Here is a 24,477-nt window from a genome sequence, read left to right on the forward strand (position 1 = left end):
GTGTTCAGATGAGAGAATATTTTTTCAACTTCAAGCCTACAACAGAATAATAAAAGTCCTTATGTTGAAACTACAGGTGCTTCATGCAACACTGAGTAAATGACTCCAGAGTGAGTTTGGCTGCGGAGAAGTGACAGTCTTTTATTCATTACACAAGCACCTCAGTCAGTCTGTCTGCTCAGGTTTCTGGAAACCTCTGTGGTCTGATTCACTATTTCCTTACTGTTTGTTTTGGGACTGGGAGTAACTATGCAAACATGACGTTGATGCAATGTTGTAGGGAGTATCTAGGCTAATCCCTGCATTCAACTTGTGAACATGTTTGTTGAGAGCAAGGGGTTGGATTCCTTACTGTCTTCTCTCCTGTGCTAAGCCTAGGGAGATATGGGCACCCACAGTTTTTACACTTATTTTCCAACTAAATCGCCATATGCAAGGCAGTGAAAGAGAGAACTTCTAGTGTACAGTGAAGTGTTCTGACAGTTGACATAAGGATATAGCTAGCACAAAACCCCGTATTTTCACACAAAAACTTTTTGCAAATTTGCAACTTCTAAGAAATAATTGTTGTCTTCAAAATCATCTGAGGTAGTCAGGCTAACATCTTGGTTTTGGTACTGATGGCTCAGTGCTTTCAGGGAAGAATTAGAATTTGCTTCCCTCCAGATTTATTTAAATATGTCCAAAGATACAGTAGTTCTACCAGGCCTCATCTGGTGACTCAGAGTTTAGTTGGAGGGCCAGCATAGGGGCCACAAACACACATTTAGAGACCTGTGCCACTTTTTAACATGCATTCCATGCAGCATCCATATCAACTAACAGTACCTGTGAGAAACATCTGACCGGTTTTGTATATCTGCCTTATGAAGAAAGGTAGGAAAGCTGCTTCCACAGGTCCCCTGTGAAGGGATCCATTCAGCACCCTCAGATGTGGAAGTCTGAAGCCAGTTTGGCCACCAGACATCCTACCTTTTGCTGCTGAGAAAGAAGCAGGATTTGATACATCAAGCACGTTATTTACAGTAGCAGAAAGTGTGAAGGAAGAAAGAAACAGCAAACCTTTCAGACCTGCTTCCCAGTTCCTGGTTCTCCAGGGAGTGTTGTGTTGGTTTTGGAGACATTTATGAGGGAGGATTTAAAGTTTCCTTTAAGGACTGCAGAGTTTCTAAGGTGGAGGGTGGTGGATGGTGTTTGCAAGTCTTTTTAGGAAAGAAAAGCTTGGCTTGTATCTCCCTGTAGACAGTGCCACTTTCAGTTGCAAAGCAGTGGTATGGAGACCAGAAAGGTTTCCTATTTAATCTCCCAGCCAAAACTACAAACACATGAATAGTTCTCTAGAAAAACACAGCTGAAAGATTGTAGTTCCTGGCACTGGCTACAGAACATCAAATTGTAGGTGGCCATGCTTTGCTATTGTAAAATGTATGTGGCCTGCAGACAGGCAGAACAGAAGTCCACGGGACTTGGGATGCATCCGAGGGTGCTAAGAGAGACAGCTATGGCTCTCTGCCATCTTTGGAAGGCTGTGGTCATCAGAGAAGGCCTCCAAAGACTGGCAAGATGCAAATGTCACATCTGAAGTGTGAGAAAGGATCCAAGGAACTGCAGGCTGGCTGGCCTAACCTGGAAAGGTTACAAACATATCTTTTGGAAGCTGTGACCGGACACATGAAGAACAGACAGATAACTGGGAACAGCCAGCATGAGCTTAGCAAGCACAAATCATGCCTGCCCACCCTGCCCGCCTTCTGTGCTGGCATGGCACAACAAGGGAAGAGCAGCGCTCATTACAAAGAGGTTAAACAGTACTGGCCCCAGCAATGACCTCCGAGGGAGGCCACTGGCAACCAGCTGCCAGTGGAACTTTGTACCTCTGACCACAAGCCTTTAAGCTCAGCAATGCAGCCAGCTTTCCACCCACCATGCACTCTGCTCATTTGTTTTGGGGGTTTGCCTTGAAGGATACTATGAAGAGCCACAGTGAAGGTCAAGATCAAATCAAGAGGCAGCTGGCACAGGTTACAACAAAGGCAATCCCGATCAGATAAAAGGAAAAGCAAACCTCGTGGTGGGGGGTTTTGATTCTTATTCAGGAACCCCTGTCCTTGGAGATGTTGATAATACAGCTATCCAAGGCCCTGAGCAACATGTTCTGAGAGAGCCACATTCCAATGAAGGGGTGGCCCAGATGGATGGAAGACACCCAGACAGGTCCTTTCCAAACTGAATTATTCTATGATCTACACTGAATTATAGCATGTGTTTATACATGGGTGTGCAGGAGACTTCCAGCACCATCTCTGACCTTGTGTTGTGGGCTGTTTTGTACCTTAATTCAAAACAGTTGTGTCTGGCCTTCTCCAAGAGAAGAGACAACCTTCTGGGAGCTCATGTTTTTTGTTTCCACTTCTGTTAGGGAGATGTCAGAATCATGAAAGTTACCACTGCGTGCAAGACTAATTACTGCCTGTTTGAGAAAAGGAATATGGGGCTGTACTGCCTTCTTACAAGGTCAGGTGTGGAAGCTGTCTGGGCAATGGGAGGAGGTCTGTGCTCTCCTGCAGAGGAAGAGCTGAAGAATAAAGCTGTCAGACTACTGCCTATCACCCCCAATACACATCTCTCTTTTGTGTGTGAATTGGTACTTGCTCCACGCCTGACCCTGCTCTAAAATTAAAGATAATAACATTTCAACATGTTCTTGCCATGCAGAGACAGTTAAAGAGAATTAACAGCAAGGATAGGTCCACGAACAGCAGTGAGGGGTAGTATGTACTTCCTCTGTACTCCAGACAGGAAAACAGAATAACCTTTAAGGGCTCAGTCAACAAACATTTTTGTGACATCATTAGTGTTTAATCTAAACAACTCATGTTTATATTACCTCCAATATCATGATAGAGATAATACCTGTGAATGGATAGGAAGGCTCCACATTGTGGGGCTACATCCGTGTACATTTTAACTCATATCTGATGACATAAGTGCCTGTATCTGTGCTCATTCTGGATCTCAGAGGTACATCTAGTAGGGCACTTCTGACCCATTTTACAGCAAATCCATCTACACTGAGATTCCCTCTGTGATCAGAGGAGACATATAGGTATTTTCAGGGAGTAATTTCTCTCTTTTGATAGCGGATCTTCAGAATAGATTATCCAATTTCCTGTTTCTTTCCAGCTACTGCAAAGGAAGTGTGGGTGACAGGCTCAAATGCAGGTATCTTCATTATGAGCATCAAAAGTGCAGATTCATCTCTCCCTGATTCTAGGGTGTGAGAGTAATTGCCCTGACCAGCCTCCCACAGGACCCCCAGACATGTACCCTGTACCCCTGTGGCAGGGGCTGTGTGTGAGCTCGGGCTCTGGTGCCCAGCCCTTGCCCACTAAGCTGTAATTGTACCTGTGCCCTCTGCCCCATCCCCTGCTGACCCAGACTCACTCCCTGGACTCCCCACATTGCCTTCATACCCAATTCCTTGCCTGCTGTACCCTCTGAAGGGCTTGATCCAATCACCTCTAATGCCATTTAGTGTTGGTTATCTGCTTAGTTGTGAGCTGATGCTCCAGCAGTCTCCTACAGGTCTGGCAGCCACGGGGATTTCACAACAGCCCAGAGGGGTCTGGAAAGGTGTCAGACAGCAGTGGGCAGGCAGCTGGACTGCACCTCAGGTATCTAAAGCCCGAGTGTCTGCGTGAGAGCAAGGTGTCTAAGCTCTTGGTAAGGCAGTAAGGATATAGACCATAGAGTTAGTGGAGTCCAGAGAGCAATTTGGCTGACCAAACACTGGGATCAACCTCAGGAAGAAAGTAGCTTGCTAGGCTCCACCAGCTGTATGGGCTTGGTCCTCCTTGTCTACCACTGGAGTTTAAGCTCACATTCAGGCACTGTAATTTAGGCAAGCTAAATCCCACCAATGGTGACTAAAAGGAGAAGAAATAAATACATTTATGAGAAAAAGAATAAAATTATCATTCTGTGTTTAAAATTCTGTTTTTCATCTGAAAGGTATAGAAAAGCAAAAGCTTTGTGGATATTTAAAGTTCAGTTACTTTGTCTGTACATGGAATCACGCACTCCAAGAGTATTACGTGCACTCTCACAAAACACATCCTTTATTTACAGTCATATGGATTTACAAACACTCCCTGGAAGAACAGAGGCACACTTATTGTATACAATTTATTTTTTGCTTCTGTAAACTGTTAATGTGGAATTATTAATAATAATTTGGGATATTTCACATATGGTTTTCTGCATTCTATGATTCTACCTCTCCAAGTAAATGAAAATATTGGTAGTGTAAAATAATGATCTCTTTTTGCCCAGTCTCCTCTGCTCAGTTCTACAGAATTGTTATATCCTCCTCTGTTGCCATAGAAATGATTGGTATGTCTAATCATCACATTCTTGCCATACCCTTGCCTCTACATATTATGTATTTTGCCCTTTAAACCAGACTATCAATTGGCTTTTTGATATTTTGGGTTATGTTCTGCAGAGAAAACAACAATGAAACATACAAAAGAAAGAAAATAAAAAAGAAAACCTTGGCTTTGAGAAAACTGAAACTAATTCAAAAGACAGTTACCTGTATTAATACTGTAAATATCCATTTTACTGTAAACCTTTGACATTTGTTGTTATTAACTCCTAGCCCTGGCAAGCAATGACTTAGTGAGATTCTTAGCATCTTCTCATGCAAAGCAAGTATTTGCAGTGTTTAAAGCTTCCTAGCTAGGGAACATTAAATATAAAATAAATTTAAAGACCTGCCTTTTGGAGGGCCTGTTGATTTTAGAAGGAATGAATTATGATTTTTGCAGATTTGAGTCTCCCTTTCAAAAAAGCAGAAGGAAAAAAGAACTAGTCCAGCTCTTTGACATGAGGCAAAGAATAGGCTGTGATACCGATTTCTATGAAGTGCCGCTAGGTGGCCCGAGATGGAACCTCTGCAGGCAACAGCTTTCAGTGGGATGTGAGTGTGTGGGGGCAGGAATTTGGGAATTATCCTTGGGCGGTGCGCACCACCCTCATCGCTTCTGTGATTTTTAGATCTTGGTTGCAGATGCTGGAGGAGGGAAAGGGGCATCCCAGAAAACCCTCTGAAATGGGAACGAGCTCATTCTTATTTCTCACGTGAAATGAAAGAGTTTTCTCTTGAGAATTGGGACTACTGATAGCCTGGAGCCTAGTAGTACTCCCCGGAATACCAGCCACGCCACGGCCCCAAATAAAAATGTGTATTGTTCTTCTCTTTTAAACTTTTTCAAAGACAATTGTTTCCATCATCAGGAGCGTATTTTGACACAGGTTAGCTTTGAGAACTCCACGGATGAGAGGTCTGAATCCAACATACTGAAGGAGAGAATGGCTTTCACACACTCAGCAGATGACAAGAGTGATCCACAGGCATCACTTTTAGCCTGTCACCCTTCTAACCTCTTTCTCAGAGGTGCCCTGAAGTAATTGATTACTCCCCATTCTCACTTCCCTCCATACCAAACCATTGTGTTTTCTGCCCATTCTTCACTCCCATTCCTAGGTGCTCTGTGTCCCTCTTCCTCACAGGTACGGGCATCAGACCTGCGGCTTGGCACAGCCCCCTGTGACGGTGCTGGGACATCTCCACCGCCTCCCACCCGGGGCGATGCTTGGGGCCATGGGAGAGGATGCTGTGGGCAAGAGCCGGCAGGAGCAGGGAAAGCGGGATGCACGGCCCAGCGCTGCCTGGAAAACCTCGCCCTGCTCCCTGGGGAGGCCAGGGCTGAGTTTGTCAGGGTGTCAACACTTCAAAGGCAAGGAGGAGGAGGGTGAAAGAGGAGATAGCGACATCGTTGAGCAAGAAGGTGCAAGTGGGTGCCATCAGCCGGTTGTTTGAACTATAAACAAGTGAGGAGATGCTGGGAGCTGTAGCTATGCTCAACAGCTGGCCCATCCCCCTCCTGTATTGTTCCCATTCCTCCCTCTCTCCTCCACAGTGAACAGGGCTTTGGCCAACTATACCTTTGCTGACGTTTTAGACTTGATTGGAAAGCAATGTATATCCTATGACATTCAGGCAGGCGAGCACAGCAACGCTGGCAAGACAAGCGTGTGGTCTCACAGCCTCTGACAGCAAGACAAACATATCCCCCCACTCCCGTACAGGCCTTAAAAATTCCTCATTTAGGGCCAGAGACAGCAAAGGTGAGCAACACCAAAGCGCTGGCCTGGCTCTTCTGGGGTACGGAGTGGGGAAGTTTCACTTGGCTTCTGCACAGCAGCTACCAGAGCTCCTGCTAACCATCGACAAATTAGAGACTTGTTTTAAAGTGCAAAAATACACTTATTCTCAACTTTGCTTTTATCATGAGAAAAGGGATAAAAGCCTAATTCATAAGCTCCACCTAAAGCCTCTTCCCCAGTGTTGGCTCTGCCTCAGCCTGCCTCCCTCCCCACAAACATTACCTGCCTTCCCCCCAGAGGGCTCCTCCTGTCTTCCTCGTTTTTAGGGTGGAGGCTAATAAGCTCCCCAACCCTGGTAAGTCAGTATTAATTAACCTGCAGATCCCTGCAGGCTTCCAACACCTGCTAACTGAGAGAGTCCAGCCAGGCTCTCACGGTGGTTTTTTTTTTTTTTTTTTTTTTTTTGCACACAGCAAGCTTTAGCACCTGGAATAAGAGAAGATTATAAGCTCTCACTTTGCCTGGGTGGTTTATAGTGAAGTAGAAAAAAAAAGGGGGGGGAAATAATATTTTCTAGGGTCCGTTTTCTTCCTTAATTTTTTTTTTTTTAATTTAGACCAGCAATCTCTTTTGCATGGGAGGGGCATCTGCTAGGAAGGAGCTCTGCTGCATGCCATTACCACGTTTCTGAGATTGGGGAAGGCACTTGTAGCTGAGTTCTGCCTGTCTGCTAATGGGCATCCCTCTCTGCTCGCTGGTGGCTGCCATCTGTGGCAAATGTTGTCAGTCACTGTGGGGTGCAGTTATGTGGTGCAACAGCTATCCAGGGACTGATTTAGGGCCACTACAGCAAGGGCAGTTGGAGCTAATTAGATCCCCCTCCCCAACAACCTGGGTTTCCAGATGTGACAGGGCAGCACAGCTTTATTAACCCAACCGTGTTCATCCATGCTCCCTGTTACAGAGGAAGAGATTTTTTTTCCTTGGTGTTGAATCACAGCTTAGTGGGGGTTGTTTCCTGCCAGCTCCTGAACAAGAGCCAAGTGGCCTTCCTCACCTGCTGGAATTTTACAGCATGCACTGAGCAGGGGTGCCACTCTGCTGAACACTGGCAATTTTTATTTCAGTGAGCACTTCTTGTTATCTCCACGAATACATGAGTCATTTTTCAGTGGACTAGGAAAACCAGAAAAAGAAATCCCTGGTTACATTTTTCAGTGACCCATTCAGGTGGCTAAAGCTTTTACAAATGTCCCCTCACAGCTGACAGGACACACTGGTAAATAGCCTGTGTGCAGAAGAATGAAGACAGTGATTTGCTGGGTCACTCCTGCAGGAGTGTGCCGGCTGCTGCTGTAGAACTGCCACCACCCAGCTCTTCCCTGCCCAGGCTCTATCTTGGTGCCAGCTTTGGTGCTGTCTGGGTCCTCCCCGCAGTCATATCGCCATTCCAACCGGATGGAAGCACAGAGCTGTTCTTTGTTAGTGCTTTGGCCCAAGAATAGCTGGGCCACGAGGAAGGAGAAATGGGCCCATGTGGTTGGGAAGATGCTTGATCACTGTAGAGCAGCAGCCCCAGTTCATCTGCCAGTGCATGCACCAGCCATATGTTCTTTATCACAGTGCCTTTCTGGAAGAGATGAGAAACAAAGGCCCAAGGAGAGCTTAGATGACCTGCTGGAGGTCATAACATAACAAACCCATCTTTTCTCACAAGTTTTGCTGGAGTGTTGTTCCAAAATATCAATAAGTTACTTGTATGCTCTTTGTTTGGATAAGCCTGTGCTTTAGATAATGGAAGTTTGGCCCCATATACACTGTGATCCACTTCTAGGGTAAAGGAGTGTGTTCCAGAGAACAGAAATAATGTTCTGTCATGGCTGTTGATCCTTCACATTCTGCAGCTGTTCCCTGAGGATATCCACAAGAATAGGAGTTCCATTATTATCTGTCTTGCAGATCTTTAAGAGAGGCTGAAGGTTTGCTAGAACTGTGCACAACACAGTACAACTCCAGAGCCAGGGTGGAGAACATCCTTCAGATCAGCATGGTAAATCTGTGTTCTTCACAGTTCAGACAAGGGTAGTGGTGGCTCCTTCCAATACAAGCAGCTCCAGCAGGATCCTTAAAAGAATGTTTGAAATGATACTCTATCCACCCTCAATCATGGTGAATACTTTAGGAAATGTGGCTCTGGAGCAAGAAAGACCACATGCAATTCCAACTGCCTAAATGTCAGAGGCTTCACTTCCTTGGAGATCCTGGATATATCTGCTCATGTCTGGTCACTCCTTTCTCCTCACTTCAAACTTAAACTCAAAACTCTCACTCTCTCTCTTTTTTTTTTTTCTTTCTTTCTTTCTTTCTTTTTCCCCACCTGCCAGCAACAAGGCAAATCTCCTTTTGTATGGAGAGCAGCTGCCACTTCCCTACCACCAACCCATCATCCTCAGTGACAGATCTCTTCCATCCTAAATGATTCCATGCTATTACATAGCTCTTCTTCCACTAGCAACAGAAGGCTAGTACCAAAATAGTGGTTCTCCCCATAAACCTCCTACCTGCCTTCCCAGACAGTTTCTCTGGGAAGCATCATCCTGAGCATCCTGTACTTGGCTTGCCTAAAGGCTGCTGCCCTTTACCTGGAAGAGATGCTTCTGGCATTCCTGGACAGCAAACCAGTCATGTTGGCAGCTGCCCTCTGCCCCTGTCTTTTGCAATACCTCGGGATGATGCCAGCAGACCCTGGGCTGCATTAGGAGGAGGGTCACCAGCAGGTCGAGGGAGGTGATTACTCCCATCAGTTCAGCACTGGCAGACAGACACATCAGGGGTTCTGGGTGCAGTTCTCAGCTCCCCAGTACAACACAGACAGGAACTTGCTGCAGCAAGTCAGTGCAGGGCCATGAAGATGATGAAGGGACAAGATGTTGAGTGAGCTGGGATTGCTCACGCTCAGGGGGATCTGACCCTTGTGTATGAATACTCAGTTGGTTGACTAAAGAAGATGAAGTCAGACTATAAGTGGTGTCCAGTTAAAGGACAAAAGGCAATTGGCAGAAATGGGAATAACAAGAAATACCATGAACTGCCCCCTGCCCCTCCTCCACTTCTCAAAGGGTGACCACCCAGACAGGTTGTGGAGTCTCAATCCTTGGAAATAGTCAAAATCTGGCTGTACTCATTCCTAAGCAATCTGCACTAGCTGACTCTGCTCTGACCAGGTGTCAGACTGGACAATTCTCAGAGGCACCCGCCTCCCAGCCTTAACTGCTCTGTGATCCTATTTGCTGATTCTCAGGTCTCGCAGTCAATCCCACTACCCTTATCTGCAACCACCTTGATGAAGTGTTGTTTGCCACTCCTGGGTGAGGGAACAAGTTAGCTCCTCTGCAGCAGATACTCCACTCAGAGATGCCTGAGCAGCAGTCAAATGCACAGCTGATATGGGGAGCAGATGAGAAAAAAGGTCTTTCCATAAGGTATTAAGTCCACACAAAGGGATTCGTCCCATCTAACTCTGGACATTTGCACTGTGACCATTTATGTTTGAGTAGTGTATCTAGACTCCCTTTGGAGTCAACACAGAGAAATAGGCATTTCCAGAAAGTGACTCATGTGACTTATTTCACATGAGATGAATCACAGCCAAGAGGTGCCCTTCTTTCTTTGCTGACTGCTATGAGGAGACTGAGGAGTGAAAAGGTCAAGTTTGGACTTCTATACTGTAGACATCTTACAACATTTAGGATGATTCCTAACTCTGATACTTGTGCAGAAATTTGTTATTGGCTAGAGTAAATTTTTACATACTATAAAATGCAGTCAAATTTGATGAATGTCTCTTTGCTTTCAAAGAGGATTAAACAAACAGACAACTGAAAAGGACAGGCAAACCCCAGAGCGCTGCAGATAAAAAGTTCATACAAGTGATCTAGGAGCTGGATGGAATCCTATTGTTTTATTCCAAGATTGAGTATTTTAGGGGTACAGGTCTAAGGCACTTTGAGTAATGGGATTTCATCCAGTACATTGGACCAAACTCAAGGGCCATAAATCCAACCCTAGAGATTCCTTGTGTGTCTGGGCTCCTTAGAGTCCAGGGGAGTCTAGAGAACTGCTTACTGCATCAGCCCATGCTACTGTTTCTGGGGTGGACAGAAGAGGGCTGTGGACAAGATGGCTTGGTAAGGATATGTCTTAGATAATTCTTTGCAATTTTTGCAGATTTCTTCGCATACATCCATCTATAGGATCTTCAGGCAGATCTTCACCTCATCACACTCTTGATTGAACTTTCTTAGTCATGAGCTATCCTTGGCCTGCAATGACAAGCAGCAAGGAGATAACCGTGTGTCCTTGGCAGTGACAGGCCCTAGGCAGGGTCAAAGTCTTGAAGGGCATGGCAAGAAGACACAACCTTTTTTTTTTTTTTTTTTTTTTTTTTTTTTTTTTTTTTTTAAATATGATGACGCAACGCAGCATAAAGCTGTTTTCCCTTTTTGCATTGTCTGGCACACATCTGGACAGCAGCTGAACAGAAGACTGATCAGACTTGGCAGAGGTAGTTTGGCTGTGCAGCATGATGCCTCCATGTGCTATAGGAAGCCAGACTGCATTAACACACTGTGGTGATGCTGTGGGTGCTGGGGTGCAGTGTGGTCCTGGGTGCCTCAGACAGTCAGCCTAGGACCGACTAATGACCTTAGGTCTAGGTGTAGGACTAACGAATTGACCCTAATGTTGCACCAAGGGCTCTGGGAAAGGCAGTATAGCTTCAGATTTCATCAGCCAGGTGATCTTTGGGCAAGATGCTTAGCCCCAGGATTTTTCAAGGGAAGCCACAATTTCTAGATAGATGCATCATTTTGGGATGTTAATATTGTAGAAAAAAAAAAAAGGATTGAGAAAGAGTAAATAAAGTCAACTGCTGAGAAAAATAACATGCAAAGTGTGAGTGAAAACTGTTCATCTCAAATTAGGTACCTCAAATCCCAAATTAATTCCTGGTATAAAAGAAATAGTGGCCTCAAATTTCTCAGAACTTTGATAAAGAAAATAATGTGGGGTTTTTTTTCTGAAATGCTTAGAGGTGTCAGACAACTATATAAGATTTAAGTGCTGTCCTGTAAAATGTAGTACACAAAAATGTTGGAAATTGCTGTGGGATGCAGGGAAAAGGTTGATATTTAAATATAATTTTACGCCTTGACAGTGTAAAATTTCATCATCAAAAAATCATAAAGTTTTTCTAGCCTGTGTTATTTTTGTGGTGAAAGTGACTAACTGTAATAAAATACTTGAAATACCTGGTGCTAAGGCTAGTGGCCCTTATTTAAACTCATTCACTTCTGTCATTTGGTATTGCCATTTCAACAGGATGAAAATACAATTTTTTTTCCAGCTGAGCCCAGTGAACAGCAAGACAGGGCCTTTTCTTCTCCTCTGCACAGGTGTCCATCTTGGAGATGCATGATCTCCACCTCTTCTTGCAGTGGTGTGATTCCATGTAGGTTAAGAACAGTCCAGCTCCAGAGTTTTTTACCCCCAAACTTGTCAAAATTCATGTGCAAGAGAAAACTATTTTGGTGAGCTTACATTCATCCTCAGTGAGCTGACTTTCAGATCAGTGTAAAGACAGCCTTTTTTTCCTGGAAGAAATCAAGGACTTGATCAGGCCGGGAGCTGCAGGCAGGGTTTGAGTACATCTGGCAGTGGTCCTGGGGAACTCTGCAAAGCCTCTTGCCAAGTACTTAGGATCTGATCTGGAGGAATGCCCTTACTCAGAAGTGCACATTTGCATGCCATCCTACTACCTTTAGTACTTGAGCTGTCTTCTCAACTGGGACTTCCTCCTGTGGTGTATGCCTTCATCTCATAATTTCTCCCTATGTATTTACACCTAGTTCAAATAATGACTCCAGGCTGGGCTTGTGAAAGGAGGGAAAAATGATCACAGCAGCAGAAAAACTTTTCAACGTGGTGTTGGGAAATCATGAGTTGTTTTTCTTTTCTTTGTACAAATTTTCCTGCTTTTTCCATTTCATGGCTAATTGAGCCAAAGCCAAATTGCCTATTCACCACTGCCTAACAACATCCTGGTTTCTGATGATGACTGCGTATAGTAAAACCAGCAGTCCTAAATGAGAGAAGTTGGTCATGAGAGCTTCCATGCAGTTTCAGAAGCAGAGCTATCTAAATTCACAGCAGTTGAATATCTGTCCCGTTAACTTCACTTTGATAGTCAAATGGGTAAATAGTTTCCAAAGCACGCACGACTGCATTGAAAATCTTAAAAACTGGCATTGCATGAAAAAGCATTGCCTGGCTGCAAGGGACTCGTCACACCAGCCTGAGATGTCTTCAGCACAGGCTTCAGCCTCCAAACTAACCATGACTTCATGGTCACTGCTAAGATACCATTCCTCTGTGGCACTTCATTGTTTGTTTCATGATGAGAGGAATCTGAAGGTTCACCCTGGAGGTGCTCACTTCTTCAAATGGACAGGTGAAACCCACATGTTTTATCTGGAGATAACAGCTCTCTGTAGACCCTCTATATTCAGTGTTTCTGTTATGACCAGAAGACCTCTAAAATATCCACATTTCAGAAGGAAAAGTAATTGCATTGATTAGGAGTCTTTCACTAACAAATCCACCAAGGGCCTTTACCAAACTGCTGTGTCACAGCAACCCTGACATTAGGCTTACTGAAAACAAGATCATAGAGGGTAAATGTATCATACAGAAGAGCCTCCTGGTAAATTAGCAAGATCTGGAAATAGACAGAAAATGCCTCTGAAAGCCAAACTGTAGCTAAAATACTTTGCTTTCTATCAAAACCCAGCAATGTCCCATAACATTCAACTGTATTTTATTAAATTTTACTGTATTTTGATGATAACATTTTGTTTAAAAAAAAACACATGGAGGATTATCCTGTGTTAATCAACAGCCCTTTTCATTCAGCCATCAATTATGACCAGCAGGTGTCTTTTTTTTCAAATTATGCTCTCTAAGGTGATATCAGCTTAGAGGCTTTGTCTGTTCCCTTGGACCTTTCTTTGGTATTTCTACTGATATGTCAGCAGCAGCCCCCTGAGATCTTGGCTTTGCTGTTGGAGGTAGCTGAGGAAGTTAATGCCATGTTAAGCCAATGCCATTTCACCATTGCACTTGTGCCTCTTTGCTGTCATGGCCTTCTTGGTGATGCCACTGCCAGGCATCAGAACTGATTCACTTTTTCTGGGGAGTGTTATTTTTCAGCTGCTGCAAGCTTAGCCCTGCAAATCCTTGTTTGGCAATAGCAGGTGCCCATGGAGAGGTGTGAAGCCTGGTACAGGGCACCAGGGAAGGGAGTAGAGGGACCATTTTAAGCTGCCTTCACTACAAAGCCAGAGTTTCCTGAAATTATGGCCTCTGTGGACCTCATGTAGTACAAAATGAAAAGGAAACTTAAACCAATTAAGCCTGTGTATTAATTGTGGAAATACTTACGTGGTTCTAAATTTCCTTCAACAGCACTGGGGTTTTAATTTTTCATTTGAAAGGATAGTTAATTCTCACCTAAGCTTTCTTTTCCCCTTTCTTTTGCATTTTTGTGCAAATTTACTCTTCATTTTAAAGTTACTTTCCAAACACAACTCTACTCGTAAAATACAACACAAAATGAAAATCCCTTCAGCATTGAAATAAAAGTGACTTGGAAACTGAAGAAAGCTTTCAAAGGGCAGACTTCAGTAGCTTTAATGTTTGTTTAAAATACATGCTCTACACTTTCAATTCAACTTCTATAATTTACCTCACTAAGTCACAATTCTCAAAGACTTTTGAATTCACAGGGAGCTTGCACAATGCATGAAGTTCAACATGGGGATAAATTTGCAGAATTAAAGATGGCTGTACTCAGACCAGGGGCATTACAGGAATTTATATTCTCACAGATTTCTTCTAGGGGCAGAAGCCCACTATTCATAGAAGTGCATTAGATTCATTCTGGGGACACAATGACTTCTGTACCAGCTCAGGCCATGTGAAAGGTTGGTTATTACCAGATCTGTAAACATTTTTGGATCAGCTCGCTCTGCATCAGATGCAGACACATAACATCATCTTTCCATTCAGTTAGCCCAAGTATAAAGAAATATTTCTGCGCTAGCTTTATGCCTTTTTTACCAAGTTTAAGCTGACTTCAGTATCTTCTCCATTAGATGTTCTGTGACAAAATAGCTCCTTCAGAATCGTTTGAACACATCTGAATTGACAGAATAAGTTCATAAAGGTTCAGTGATTTGCATCACATCGTCATGGCATTTCTGACTCATTATATGGCACATCAAGACTATGTTCAGGGTCATGCCAAAACGAGGCCCAAGTTCTTGAAAAGTGATCCCCACTGATCTGCTCTCGAGCCTGGCAGGCTTGCAGACTCAACTTGAACTCTGTTTATGTAGGCTGAAGGGCTCTGAAAGAACAACACAACTACCTCCACACTCACTGTCTTTCTGCTTTCACCACACTGTGGTGAAAAGAGACAACAGAGCTGGACAAAACAAAATAAAATCTGAAAACAGGTCTTATTTCCAATAATTATCTGTTTGATCACATGGCTCTTGTAAGGACAACACAGTGACAGGAGCCAAAGAGCAGGAGGAAAAGCATAGGATACATGCCCATGTGCTTTGTTGGGAAGGCCTGAGAGATCCTTGCACAAGCACTGCCTGTAAATGCCTGCACAGCCACAGCCACCATCACGTTGGCAAAGCAACTTTTCTTATTCCAGGGCACAAATGTGGCATAAGCAGGTTGTCTCTCTCCTGAAGACAGATCCTAGAAACTCTGGGTGAGCATCCCCAGGTGCCCTCGGGTGAGATAAAGCACATTGAGACAAATGTGAGGAGAGACAATACTCCCTGAGGAGTTTTGACTCAGATGGGAAGGAAAAGAGTTTGTTCATAGCCACTACAGATATGGCTCAGGGCCCTGTATAAGAGGTGAAATAAGTGTCACACTTGGGTCATGGGAAGATAGCTACAAGCCAGCTTAGCTACAAGCAGAGATAGCCTGTGACAGCCAGTCACACTCAGTAATTGCATGCTTTGTGTGACAGATAGCAGACCCAGAAACAGCTAGCTTGTTAAAACCCTAGAGCACGGGCAGTGTACAAAAATATACATCAGATCTTCTCAATTAGCCCAAGCATGCAACAGTATTTTTTATGCCAAGTTTGTGCATCGTTGCCTGGTTTAAGTCTAGCTGCAGGACTGACAACTGTCTGATATGAAGTACAGGATTCTGGACTGGACTGTGAGTGCAGTGTGGGTAGATCATTTAGGGATGTGGAGTTAGCAAAAGACTGTGGCAACATGAAATCACCCTTCCTTCTGTGCAGAAGCAGTCTCCTCGCAGAGGCTAGGGCTCCATGGATGCAAATCCTGTGTGGGCATGTTCAGAGTCAGATTCAAAATGCCCCAGCTGGGTGATGCAAATTTCTGAACTTCACTGTGCTGGTTTAGATTTGTTCACAGAGTTCTCTGGAAGCATGCTGTCCTTCATACCATTTCAGCCATCAGCTTCTCATGTCCTATGACTCTGGATGGACCAGGTACCATCTTTCTTCATCACACCTAGCATAAAAAAATTACATAAAAATTGTACTATGTTATTTTCATAAGAATATTTTCATATGTTCATTTGTGATCTGGATTAAGTTAGAATTTCTGGGTGCTCCAGTACTGCACAAGTGTGATATTTATTGTTATAAGTCTAAGGTTAACTTTCCCCCTTAGTTTATACTGCAGTGCCATTTGAGGTAATTCTTCCCAAAATGATTTTCAGGACATGGTTTCGTGGTATCTAGATCTCTGTGCAGTAACAACTTGAGAAATTCCCACTCTCACATAACTGCCCACCACTCATTTAAAGCAGGGTGTTAATGAGAGGTAAAGCAAAGCTTGCAAAAAAATAAACAGAGTGTATTCTTTTTTGCTAAGATCAGCCTAGCAACCAAACCACAATACAGGGAAGCCACACTAGCACAGCTGAAAAAACAGCACAGATGTGGGGCCTGGCAGGGGATGGAGAAAGGTGGGCACCTCCAAAGTGCTGACAGTGCTGACTGTACCGTGCCTTCCCGCATGGTACCGAGCAGCTGGGCAAAGGGCTCTGACTCACTCTGCCACTCTTCCTGCACTAGTGGGATTGCTATATTTACACAGCCCCTGTGTTTCAGGAGTCCTTTTAACCCAGTCCCCACAGAGGAAGCCAGCCAGAGTGTGGGCACTGATGGCCTCAAAGAGTACAGCTGGTAGAAAGCTGCTCCTTTTTGGCCCTCTGCAACTTCGTGTCACCTACATCAACATCTGCATGTGCATCCCCAAGCTGGGGTCCAGCTACGTGTCTGAGCCTTGGCTGTGTGCTGGAATGGGGAAACCCATCAGTTTGGGAGGCAGTGCAGTATCCTGAGGAGCGGGAAGCAGTGGGATGTCACCAGCAGCAGTGTGTGTGCAACTGGGCAACCAGAGCCGCAGGAACACGTCCACCCCATAAGATATTAAGATGCAGTATGAAAGAAGCTGGGCGTGCCGGCAGGGATCACGCAGAGCAGCTCCTCACGGAGGTGTGAGATAGGGGTGGTGGAAACAGCAGAGGAGGAGCCTAAGCTGGAGGGAGGCTGATTGTGTGGCATCCTTCTGTAAGTGATCTGCTCCCAGTATGTGTTCTAATAAATACCATGAGGAGAACAGGCTCCTAGTCTCCCTCTGCCCTTGCAATCCCACTTACAGCAGGAGAGCCGGACTGTGCAAAGCCTCACTCAGCCCCACTCACTATCCTGTCCTCTGTTACTTATCACCCTAGCTTGAGCCTCCCTCAGGGATTTTTTCAACCAAGGAGAGAACCATTTCCCTAGAGTATGATGGGGCACATGTCTAACACTTCACGCTATAAAGGAGGTCAAAATCACTCCCGTTTTCCACATAGAGAACGGGAGTGGAAGCAGGAAATCAGATGCCCCAAGGCTACGGGATGAATCAGTAGTAGAACAAAATGAAAATTCAGAACTTCCTGTCTCTTTACTCATCTCCTTGAATACTGTTGATGATTAAGCTCATAAAAAGTTAGTGCAGTTGATGACCTCTACATCACTGGTCAGTGATTAGAGCCCCAGCACATTAAAAGCGGAAAATTATAGAACAAAGACAATTTCAAAGAACTTGAAAAAAAAATAGAGGGCAAGGAATTTCTTTTGTGGCTACAACATAAATGTTGGGTTCCCATTACTCCCACAGTGCCTCTTCCAGTAAGGAAGGAAGTTTCTCTAGTTTTACCCCTATGGGTCCACTGAGAGTTGAAATTGGCTTAGGCCACAGCCACAACCAAAAGGCAATGCTATGGTCACACTTCCTGCCCTCCACATAGTTTCTGACCCCTCTGCTTCCCTTTTGTTAATACAACTGCTCAAGGAGGCATGTGATGAACCAGCCCAGGGAACTGATCAACAGCAACATTAAAAGTTATTTTCCTTTTGTGGGCTAGATTTGCTATGAGTCCTGGCTCACTACAAAGCTGTAGGAATGCTCATATCCACACAAGGGATGAGGTGCCATTCAACAGGAATAAACAGCCAGATAAAGGGAGGCTCAGGACCCCTCTTTCAGGGATGCTGAAACTGCTTGGGGAGCTACAACTCCTCTGTTCCCTTCACTGCTATGAGCACAGTGAACAGGAATGGGTGCAATTGTGTCTGAGGGTGATGGAAAGCAGCACACAGGCCCCAGCTTTCTCCTGCTTTGTTCCCAAATGGATGGAGTGGACTCAGATTTTTTGATGCTTCTCCTGAAGTTTGTCATTAGAAATACCATGTGTGCTCTGTGGGGTGATAATCCACAGGGGTGAAAATGCCTTTTCTGGCATTTAGTCTTCATTATGATTTTTGATAGCAGTCTCATTCTATCTCCTTTAGGATTGCTGGCTTCACTAAGAGGAAGAGTTATAACAGATGACTCATCTTCTTTCCAGTGGTTTTAGGTTTGGTGTTTTAACCTTTAGACTTGCAAACTGGGTAAGTACACTGAGCTGGTGAAGAGCATGATGAGCATGTGAACAGAGTGGGTTTGGCCGCAGCCGAAGACGCTTCTTCCTCAAGAAAGCAAGTCTTTCATCCCTCCACTTGAGTAGGAAGGAAAAGGACGGTGAGGCATCGTGGTGCTTCACCCTGGGAACTAACAGGAAGCCTTCTTGTGGCATTTACTCCTTTATGAAAACTATTTTTTCCCTAAACTTGGGGGATGCCTTACTTTTTAACAATTCATAATCTTGTTGCTAGCACTTTAGCACTCTTTTGTATAATACTAAAACACACCAAGGAACTGAACTCACTGTAATAAAACAAAAGCTCAAAGCAAAAAGGAGACACTGTGGTGGAGCCACATCAGAGGTGTGGTGAAATGATGTGTGATGGTGAAAATGTGTATTTGGGCTCAGATTCTCACCTCTAAAAAATCTGGGCTGTACTTTTCAGAGGCACAAGAAAGTTGTTACATACTGGGTTTGGAAAACTCACAGTTCAGAGTTTGGGCTTGAAAATCCTTCAACATCCAGAAACACACAGGAACAGTCTCTGAGGTAGTATTAGCATTAAAGAAGGGGATTCTGGAGTTATAGACATGTTTCACAGAAATGTTATAGTCATACTTCAACAACAGTGAAGAAAGGAAGGATCAGGAGGGGACTAGAAATGAGGACATCACTGTGATGCTGCATGGGGAACCCAGCATGAACATGATATGGAAATCCGTTTACCCATCTTAAAAAGGAAGGCATTAGAAGCAGAAATGGTTCAATGAAGGACAAATATGGAATAAGTTCCATTCATGGTATCACTAAGAGGACCAGAATTTGCTAGCTGGCAAAAACTGAGGGGAAAATGCCAGAAGTCTACAAAAAAACAAACATAATGAAGAAAATGAACAGGTGAAAATTGGTGTCTCTTCTGAAACAAGAACCAGCAGGGTTGTTTTTTCTTTTTTCAGTCTAGGCAAAGGTGGTCTCCACATAACATGCTAGCTCAGCTTTGGAACTCCCTGCCAGAGGACACTGTAAGAGCCAGAAGCATGTATGAATCCACAAAGTAAACAGCCGACCTAATGGAAGGAAAACATCATCAAAAAATATGAAATGCAGTGACACCAAATGTGCTAAAGAACTGCCTGAGCTGTAGAGAGCTGATAAAATAAGCCAGGAAGTATTACTGGATGGTTAAGTATCCCTGTGATCTTCTCTCAGCGTTTATTACTGGCTACATCTGGAGATGGACGCCGGGACAGACGGGCAATGGATCTGACCTACCAAGGCTTCTCTTACACATAAAAGGCTGAGTTAAATAAGCCATGTAATGCAAACCAGGCCGATGATAATAAATCTTTGCGGAAATCCACTTTTCAAAACCTAATGCATCTCTAGACTTGACCTTACTCCTGTGCATGCACTCAGGCAGACACAGCACCAAACCCATTTGAAATAATTTGCCTTTCCCTGACTATAGGTTCCTATACAGAGAAAAAAGTTTCCTGGTCTAGGCTGGAGTTTCCTTTCTTTGTATCTACACTTAAAGTGAAAATGAAGTATGCCATTAAACTGTTATGGTAATTTAACCTTACACTTTCTGCTCAACAGGTTTGCTTTGTTTCAAAAGAATGTTTCTGTGATACTTATAGCTATGTATATGTAATTTTGTGGTTAAATTAGAAGAGAGAGGAAAACCCTGGTTCCCACAGGAAACATAACCTCTTGCAAGCAGGTAACATTTTTGGCGTATCAGTGTGATAAAGAACTTCAATGAGAAACAAATCCTGCCAAGGTTTACACCTGTGTGTAACTGCCTGATGTGTCTTGCTCAAGTGAGGTTCATGAGATGTTTTCCACGATTCGAATTCTGCTGGAAGATTCTTCTGGGCGGGAAGAGGGCCTGAGACGGCCCCGTCAATAAATGAGGTGTTAAAATATAAGCAATGGGTCTGGTTCTGTGGGCCAGGAGTTCGCTCTCTTTCTGTAGAACACAAATGTTTTTCCTGTGGGCCTGGGGTCTCGGGGCAGGGCGGAACTGAGACATTTTGCTGGTCACCTCACCGGGCACGGGAAGAGAAAATATCCCCACCGCACGGTGACCAGCAGCCGTGACAGACCCGCACTGACCGCGCAGTGCCGCGGCGGGGCTGCAGGGCCCGGTGCTGGCCCTGGGCAGGGGCAGCGGCAGCGGCAGCGCGGGCCGGTCACTGCAGCCGGCGGCGGGGCGGCCGCACGGCCCTGCCGCGGGCACGCGTGGGGCTCCGGCCCGCCAGCGCCGGGGGCGGCGGGGCAGGGCTGCCCCCGCCCCGTGGGGCTATTGTTGGGCGGCGGGGCGGGCAGGCTGCGCGGCCGGTTCTCTCCCCGCCCGCCGCGTTCGCTCCCTCCCTCTCTCTTTCTCTCTCGCCCCGCGAGTTTACCCAGCAGTGCTCTGGTGCGGGCGCGTTTCCGCCGGTTTTTCCTGTTGGAGAAGGGAAGGGGGAGCTGTTCTCTCTCTCTCCGCTCGCAGTACATTTTCTCCTCCTCCTTCTCCTCCTCCTCCTCCTCCTCCCCGGCTATCTTTGTCTGGCTCGCAGCACCCCGCTCCAGCCCCGCGCCCCTGCCCCGCCGCCGCCGGGACGCGCAGCCCCTGCCCGCCGGTGCCCGGCGCCGTTTGATGCGAGGGCAGCGCCGCGGGAAGGGCTCGGAGGCGGCGGGGGCTCCGCCGCGGCGCTGGGCGTGAGCCGCCCCCCCATGCGAGAGCGGGGCCGCGGCTGCCACTGCCGGCTCCCGGCGTGAGAGCCGCCGGCCGGGCCGAGCCGTGCCGTGCCATGCCCGGGTGCGGGGCGCATCGTGAGGCTGCCAGAGGCTGCCGGCACCGGCGCCGCTCCTGCCGCCGCCGCCGCGACATGGTGTGAGCCCGCTGCCGCCGGGGACGCGCGGGCACCCACCGACTCACCCGCTCACCCAGCGACCGGCCGGCCGGGATCCTCGGGGGGATCCAGCCCCGCACCGCATCGCGGGGAGACGGACGAGGGACAAACCGCAGCACCCCTTCTCCTTCCTCCTTCCCTTCCTTCACCTCCCTTTCCCCCCTCCTTCTCCTCCCACCATCCATCTATCTATCCATCATCCCCCCCGCCAACCCCTCCCAATGCTGAAGAGTTTCAACCCGGCGGGGCTGGAGTGAAGAAGGGAAGGGCGGAAGGGAGGAGAGGAGCGGAGCTCCGCGCAATTACAGCTGCTCCAGGGAGGGGGGAGCGGCCTCGCTATTATTTAACAGAGAAGAAAAAAATATTTAAAGGAAAAAAAAAGAAGAGACAGGAAAATGGCGAACGATTCTCCTGCAAAAAGTCTGGTGGATATCGACCTTTCCTCCCTGCGGGTGAGTGCCGGTGCCGGGGGCCGGGGCGGGGGCCCCCGGGGCGGCGCGCCCCTTGCCGGGGCCGCTGGGCCGCTGGGGTGGGAGCGGCCGGGCCCGGGGCCGGTGCCGGGGCGCGGGGGGCCGCGGCCGCATGGGGGGAGCCCTGCCGCGGGGGCGGGCGGGGGGACCGCGGCCCTGGGCTGCTTTTCCTTTGTTTGCATGTATTGGCATGTGCGTGGAAAAACAGGGCGCAACAGCTGCACGCCGCCAGCAGCCGGGTTCGCTGGCTGGGCTCTGCCAGCAGCCATCTCCTGAACAAAAATGTAACCCCGCTTCTCTTCTCCCCTTTCCTCCCCCGCCTCTCTGCCCCTTCCTCCCCCTAGGACCCCGCTGGGATATTTGAACTGGTGGAAGTGGTTGGCAATGGCACGTACGGGCAAGTCTACAAGGTTTGTGTCAGAATTTCTTCTCCTTTTATTGTTGCCGATTTTCCAGAGGGTACCCGGTGCCTGCGGCGGGCTGAGCACACGGCTGAAGGCGAGCCACCCGCACTGGCAGCCGGAAGAGTGAGGGGTGGTAGAAGTGTCGCCCTTGTCATTGTTACTGGCCTTGTCAAGTTTGTCAGCCTCTTGGCTTCAGCGTTTTCACATGGGTACAAATTACTCTCCCGAGTAGCCATCCTGTAATGATGAAATATGCCTTTATTGTCCTTATTCTTCTCTGTGCTCCCTCCAGAGAAATGACCAAACCAAGTGGACGCTGTCAGAGTCTGGCTGGGTTATACAAACACGTCCACAGTCTTATTCAGCTTTGCTGCTGGGAATCCTTATGGAAGTTGCTGCAGCTGCAGTGACTTTAGACAAAGACATTGGCCTTAATTAAAATTGTCACCCGATTTCCTTGCTGGAAGACCTTCAGGGTGTTGAAGCTATGGAGTTGGGGGCAAGTGCATCTGATGGGCTGTGCAGAGATGAGGGGTGCAGAGTGACAATAATAAGTGACCGAAGCTAGGAAGCTTATTTTGTGAAAAATCGGAATTCCCAGAATAACCTGTTTGACAAGTGTATGACTTTAAAAAATAGAAAACAGAGAGTGCCCATGTGGGTGTGAAACTAGCCTACTTTTTTCTTTTTTTCTTTTTTGTTCTCCTTTAGTGTGCAGTCAGTGGAACAAACAAATCTTGAGCTTGCATGACTTTGCAGTGAGTGCTAGCTACCGGGATGACTAATTATTCGCACAGAATTAATACTTGGCTAGAGATTGAAGGCTCTAATCTTAAACTGTAGAAATGCAAGATGCATTTGGAGAGAGAAGGAGAGAGATGAAGATGCTTAGCTGCTTGTTGCTTTTTTTGGTTGCTTTTTTGTTGTTGTTTTGTTTTGTTTCTTGCTTATAAACAAGGGAGTGTAATTGGTGAGTTTCCCTGATGGCAAGATACTGCTGCTTGCAGCTCCAGTAACTAAATAAAGCACTTTGGTGCCTCTTCTGCAAATGAAACACATGTCAGTTTGTTTTGAGGGCGTGAACCTCAGCCTTCCTGATGGAGAATTAGGCTGCTTGTGCAGTGTATTAGTTGCATTTTAAGACTTGAGCTGGAATAGCCAGACTGCTGTTGTTGGTATAAAGCTGGAAAAAAGAACGTGGCTCAAAAGGCCACAGGAGAGGGTGAAGATGAGTAAAAAGCTGCGCTTTGGCACAACCTTGACTATTTAATTTTTTTCTACCGTTTGAAAGGACACAATTTTTTTCTGTAATCATTTGCTCCCAGAGCTTGCATCATCTGAACTCTTATAAAAAAATTAATAGGGTGTAAATGTGTGACTTGAAACTCTCCTGTTAATTATTGCAATTCAATGCATTGTTTCTCGGTGTACTTGTTAATGCTTTTGAATTAATGAGCAAAGTTCTCCTTCGTTTAACAGTCTTGACAATAGAAATTTTAAATTTTGTTTTTTTTAAGTAAGGTAGCGCTCTCCCAGAATAGTTAGCGTTAGAAGTGAAACTGAGCACATGCATTTATTGTCTTGGAAGGGTTGAATGAACACCCGACGTCTAAGGGCATCGCTGTCGCTGTGATAACGGGGAGCAACAGGCAGTGTCCTTTCTTGCTGTAGAGCCTGCTGGACAGTAATGGATTGACAGGTGTTTAAGTTTGGGTTGGCACCGCTTCTTCTTAGACATTTGCCCACATTTGTGTGCTTACGCTGATAATGTGGACACCTAGCAGGGCTGTATGTAAACAAATAATACCAAACAAAAAAACTTCCTTGATGTGATAAATATCTTTCTTTTTAAACTAACGAAGTTATGGAAAAAAAGAAGTTGTTGCAATTGTATTTAACTTTTCTTGGCCACTTTTTTTTTTGTTAGGAAAAATGCTCCAGGGACACCCAAAGATGAGATTGTATGTGCATGATTTGAGGGCTTTCATAGGAAACGGCATAACCGAAGGGAAAACGTGTTTACGTTTGTTTGCTTGTTGCCTTCCGCTTTCCTCCTACCCAGCAACCACTTCTTGAAATCCCTCTTCCTGGATGGTTTTATTTCCCTTCTAAGCGGTCTGTCATCCCAGGGGGCCGGGGGGTGGGGCGTGGGTTGCTTTTGAGGAGCCGAGCTCGGAGATGTAGTTTGATGTACTTCCACGTTGGTGTACAGGCATCAGCGATGATGTCACCCGGGAGCGGGATTGGCTGGCTACCTGCCACTGCGGGGAGGACACGGAGGGAGCGGGAGGCCATGACGTTATCTCTTTGTCTAGCTCATGCACCCGCCGATGATGCCCAAGGTCCTCCGCCGGCCTGGGGAGTCAGCCTTCCAGCGGCGGTGGCAAGGGGACTGCGCCAACCTGTTGAAAAGCAGAAAATAGACCCGTTTTTCTCCTCTTTGCCTTAGCTGGGCTA

At 46.1% G+C, this 24,477-nt stretch overlaps 1 protein-coding gene across 10 annotated transcripts in view; it reads left to right on the forward strand.

The window, feature by feature from the left end:
- Positions 1-21,457: 21,457 nt before the first annotated feature.
- MAP4K4 (mitogen-activated protein kinase kinase kinase kinase 4) overlaps positions 21,458-24,477 on the forward strand; it is a 163,453-nt gene continuing 160,433 nt past the window's right edge. For all 10 annotated transcript variants that reach the window (XM_063392606.1, XM_063392607.1, XM_063392611.1 and 7 more), the window contains exons 1-2: positions 21,458-21,598; positions 21,961-22,026. In XM_063392606.1, coding sequence (XP_063248676.1) covers positions 21,542-21,598; positions 21,961-22,026 — 123 coding nt within the window. In that variant the 5' untranslated portion in view covers positions 21,458-21,541. The remainder of the gene's footprint in view (positions 21,599-21,960; positions 22,027-24,477) is intronic.

This window comes from Prinia subflava, chromosome 3 (assembly GCF_021018805.1).
Source record: "Prinia subflava isolate CZ2003 ecotype Zambia chromosome 3, Cam_Psub_1.2, whole genome shotgun sequence".
Taxonomy (NCBI): Eukaryota; Metazoa; Chordata; class Aves; order Passeriformes; family Cisticolidae; genus Prinia; species Prinia subflava.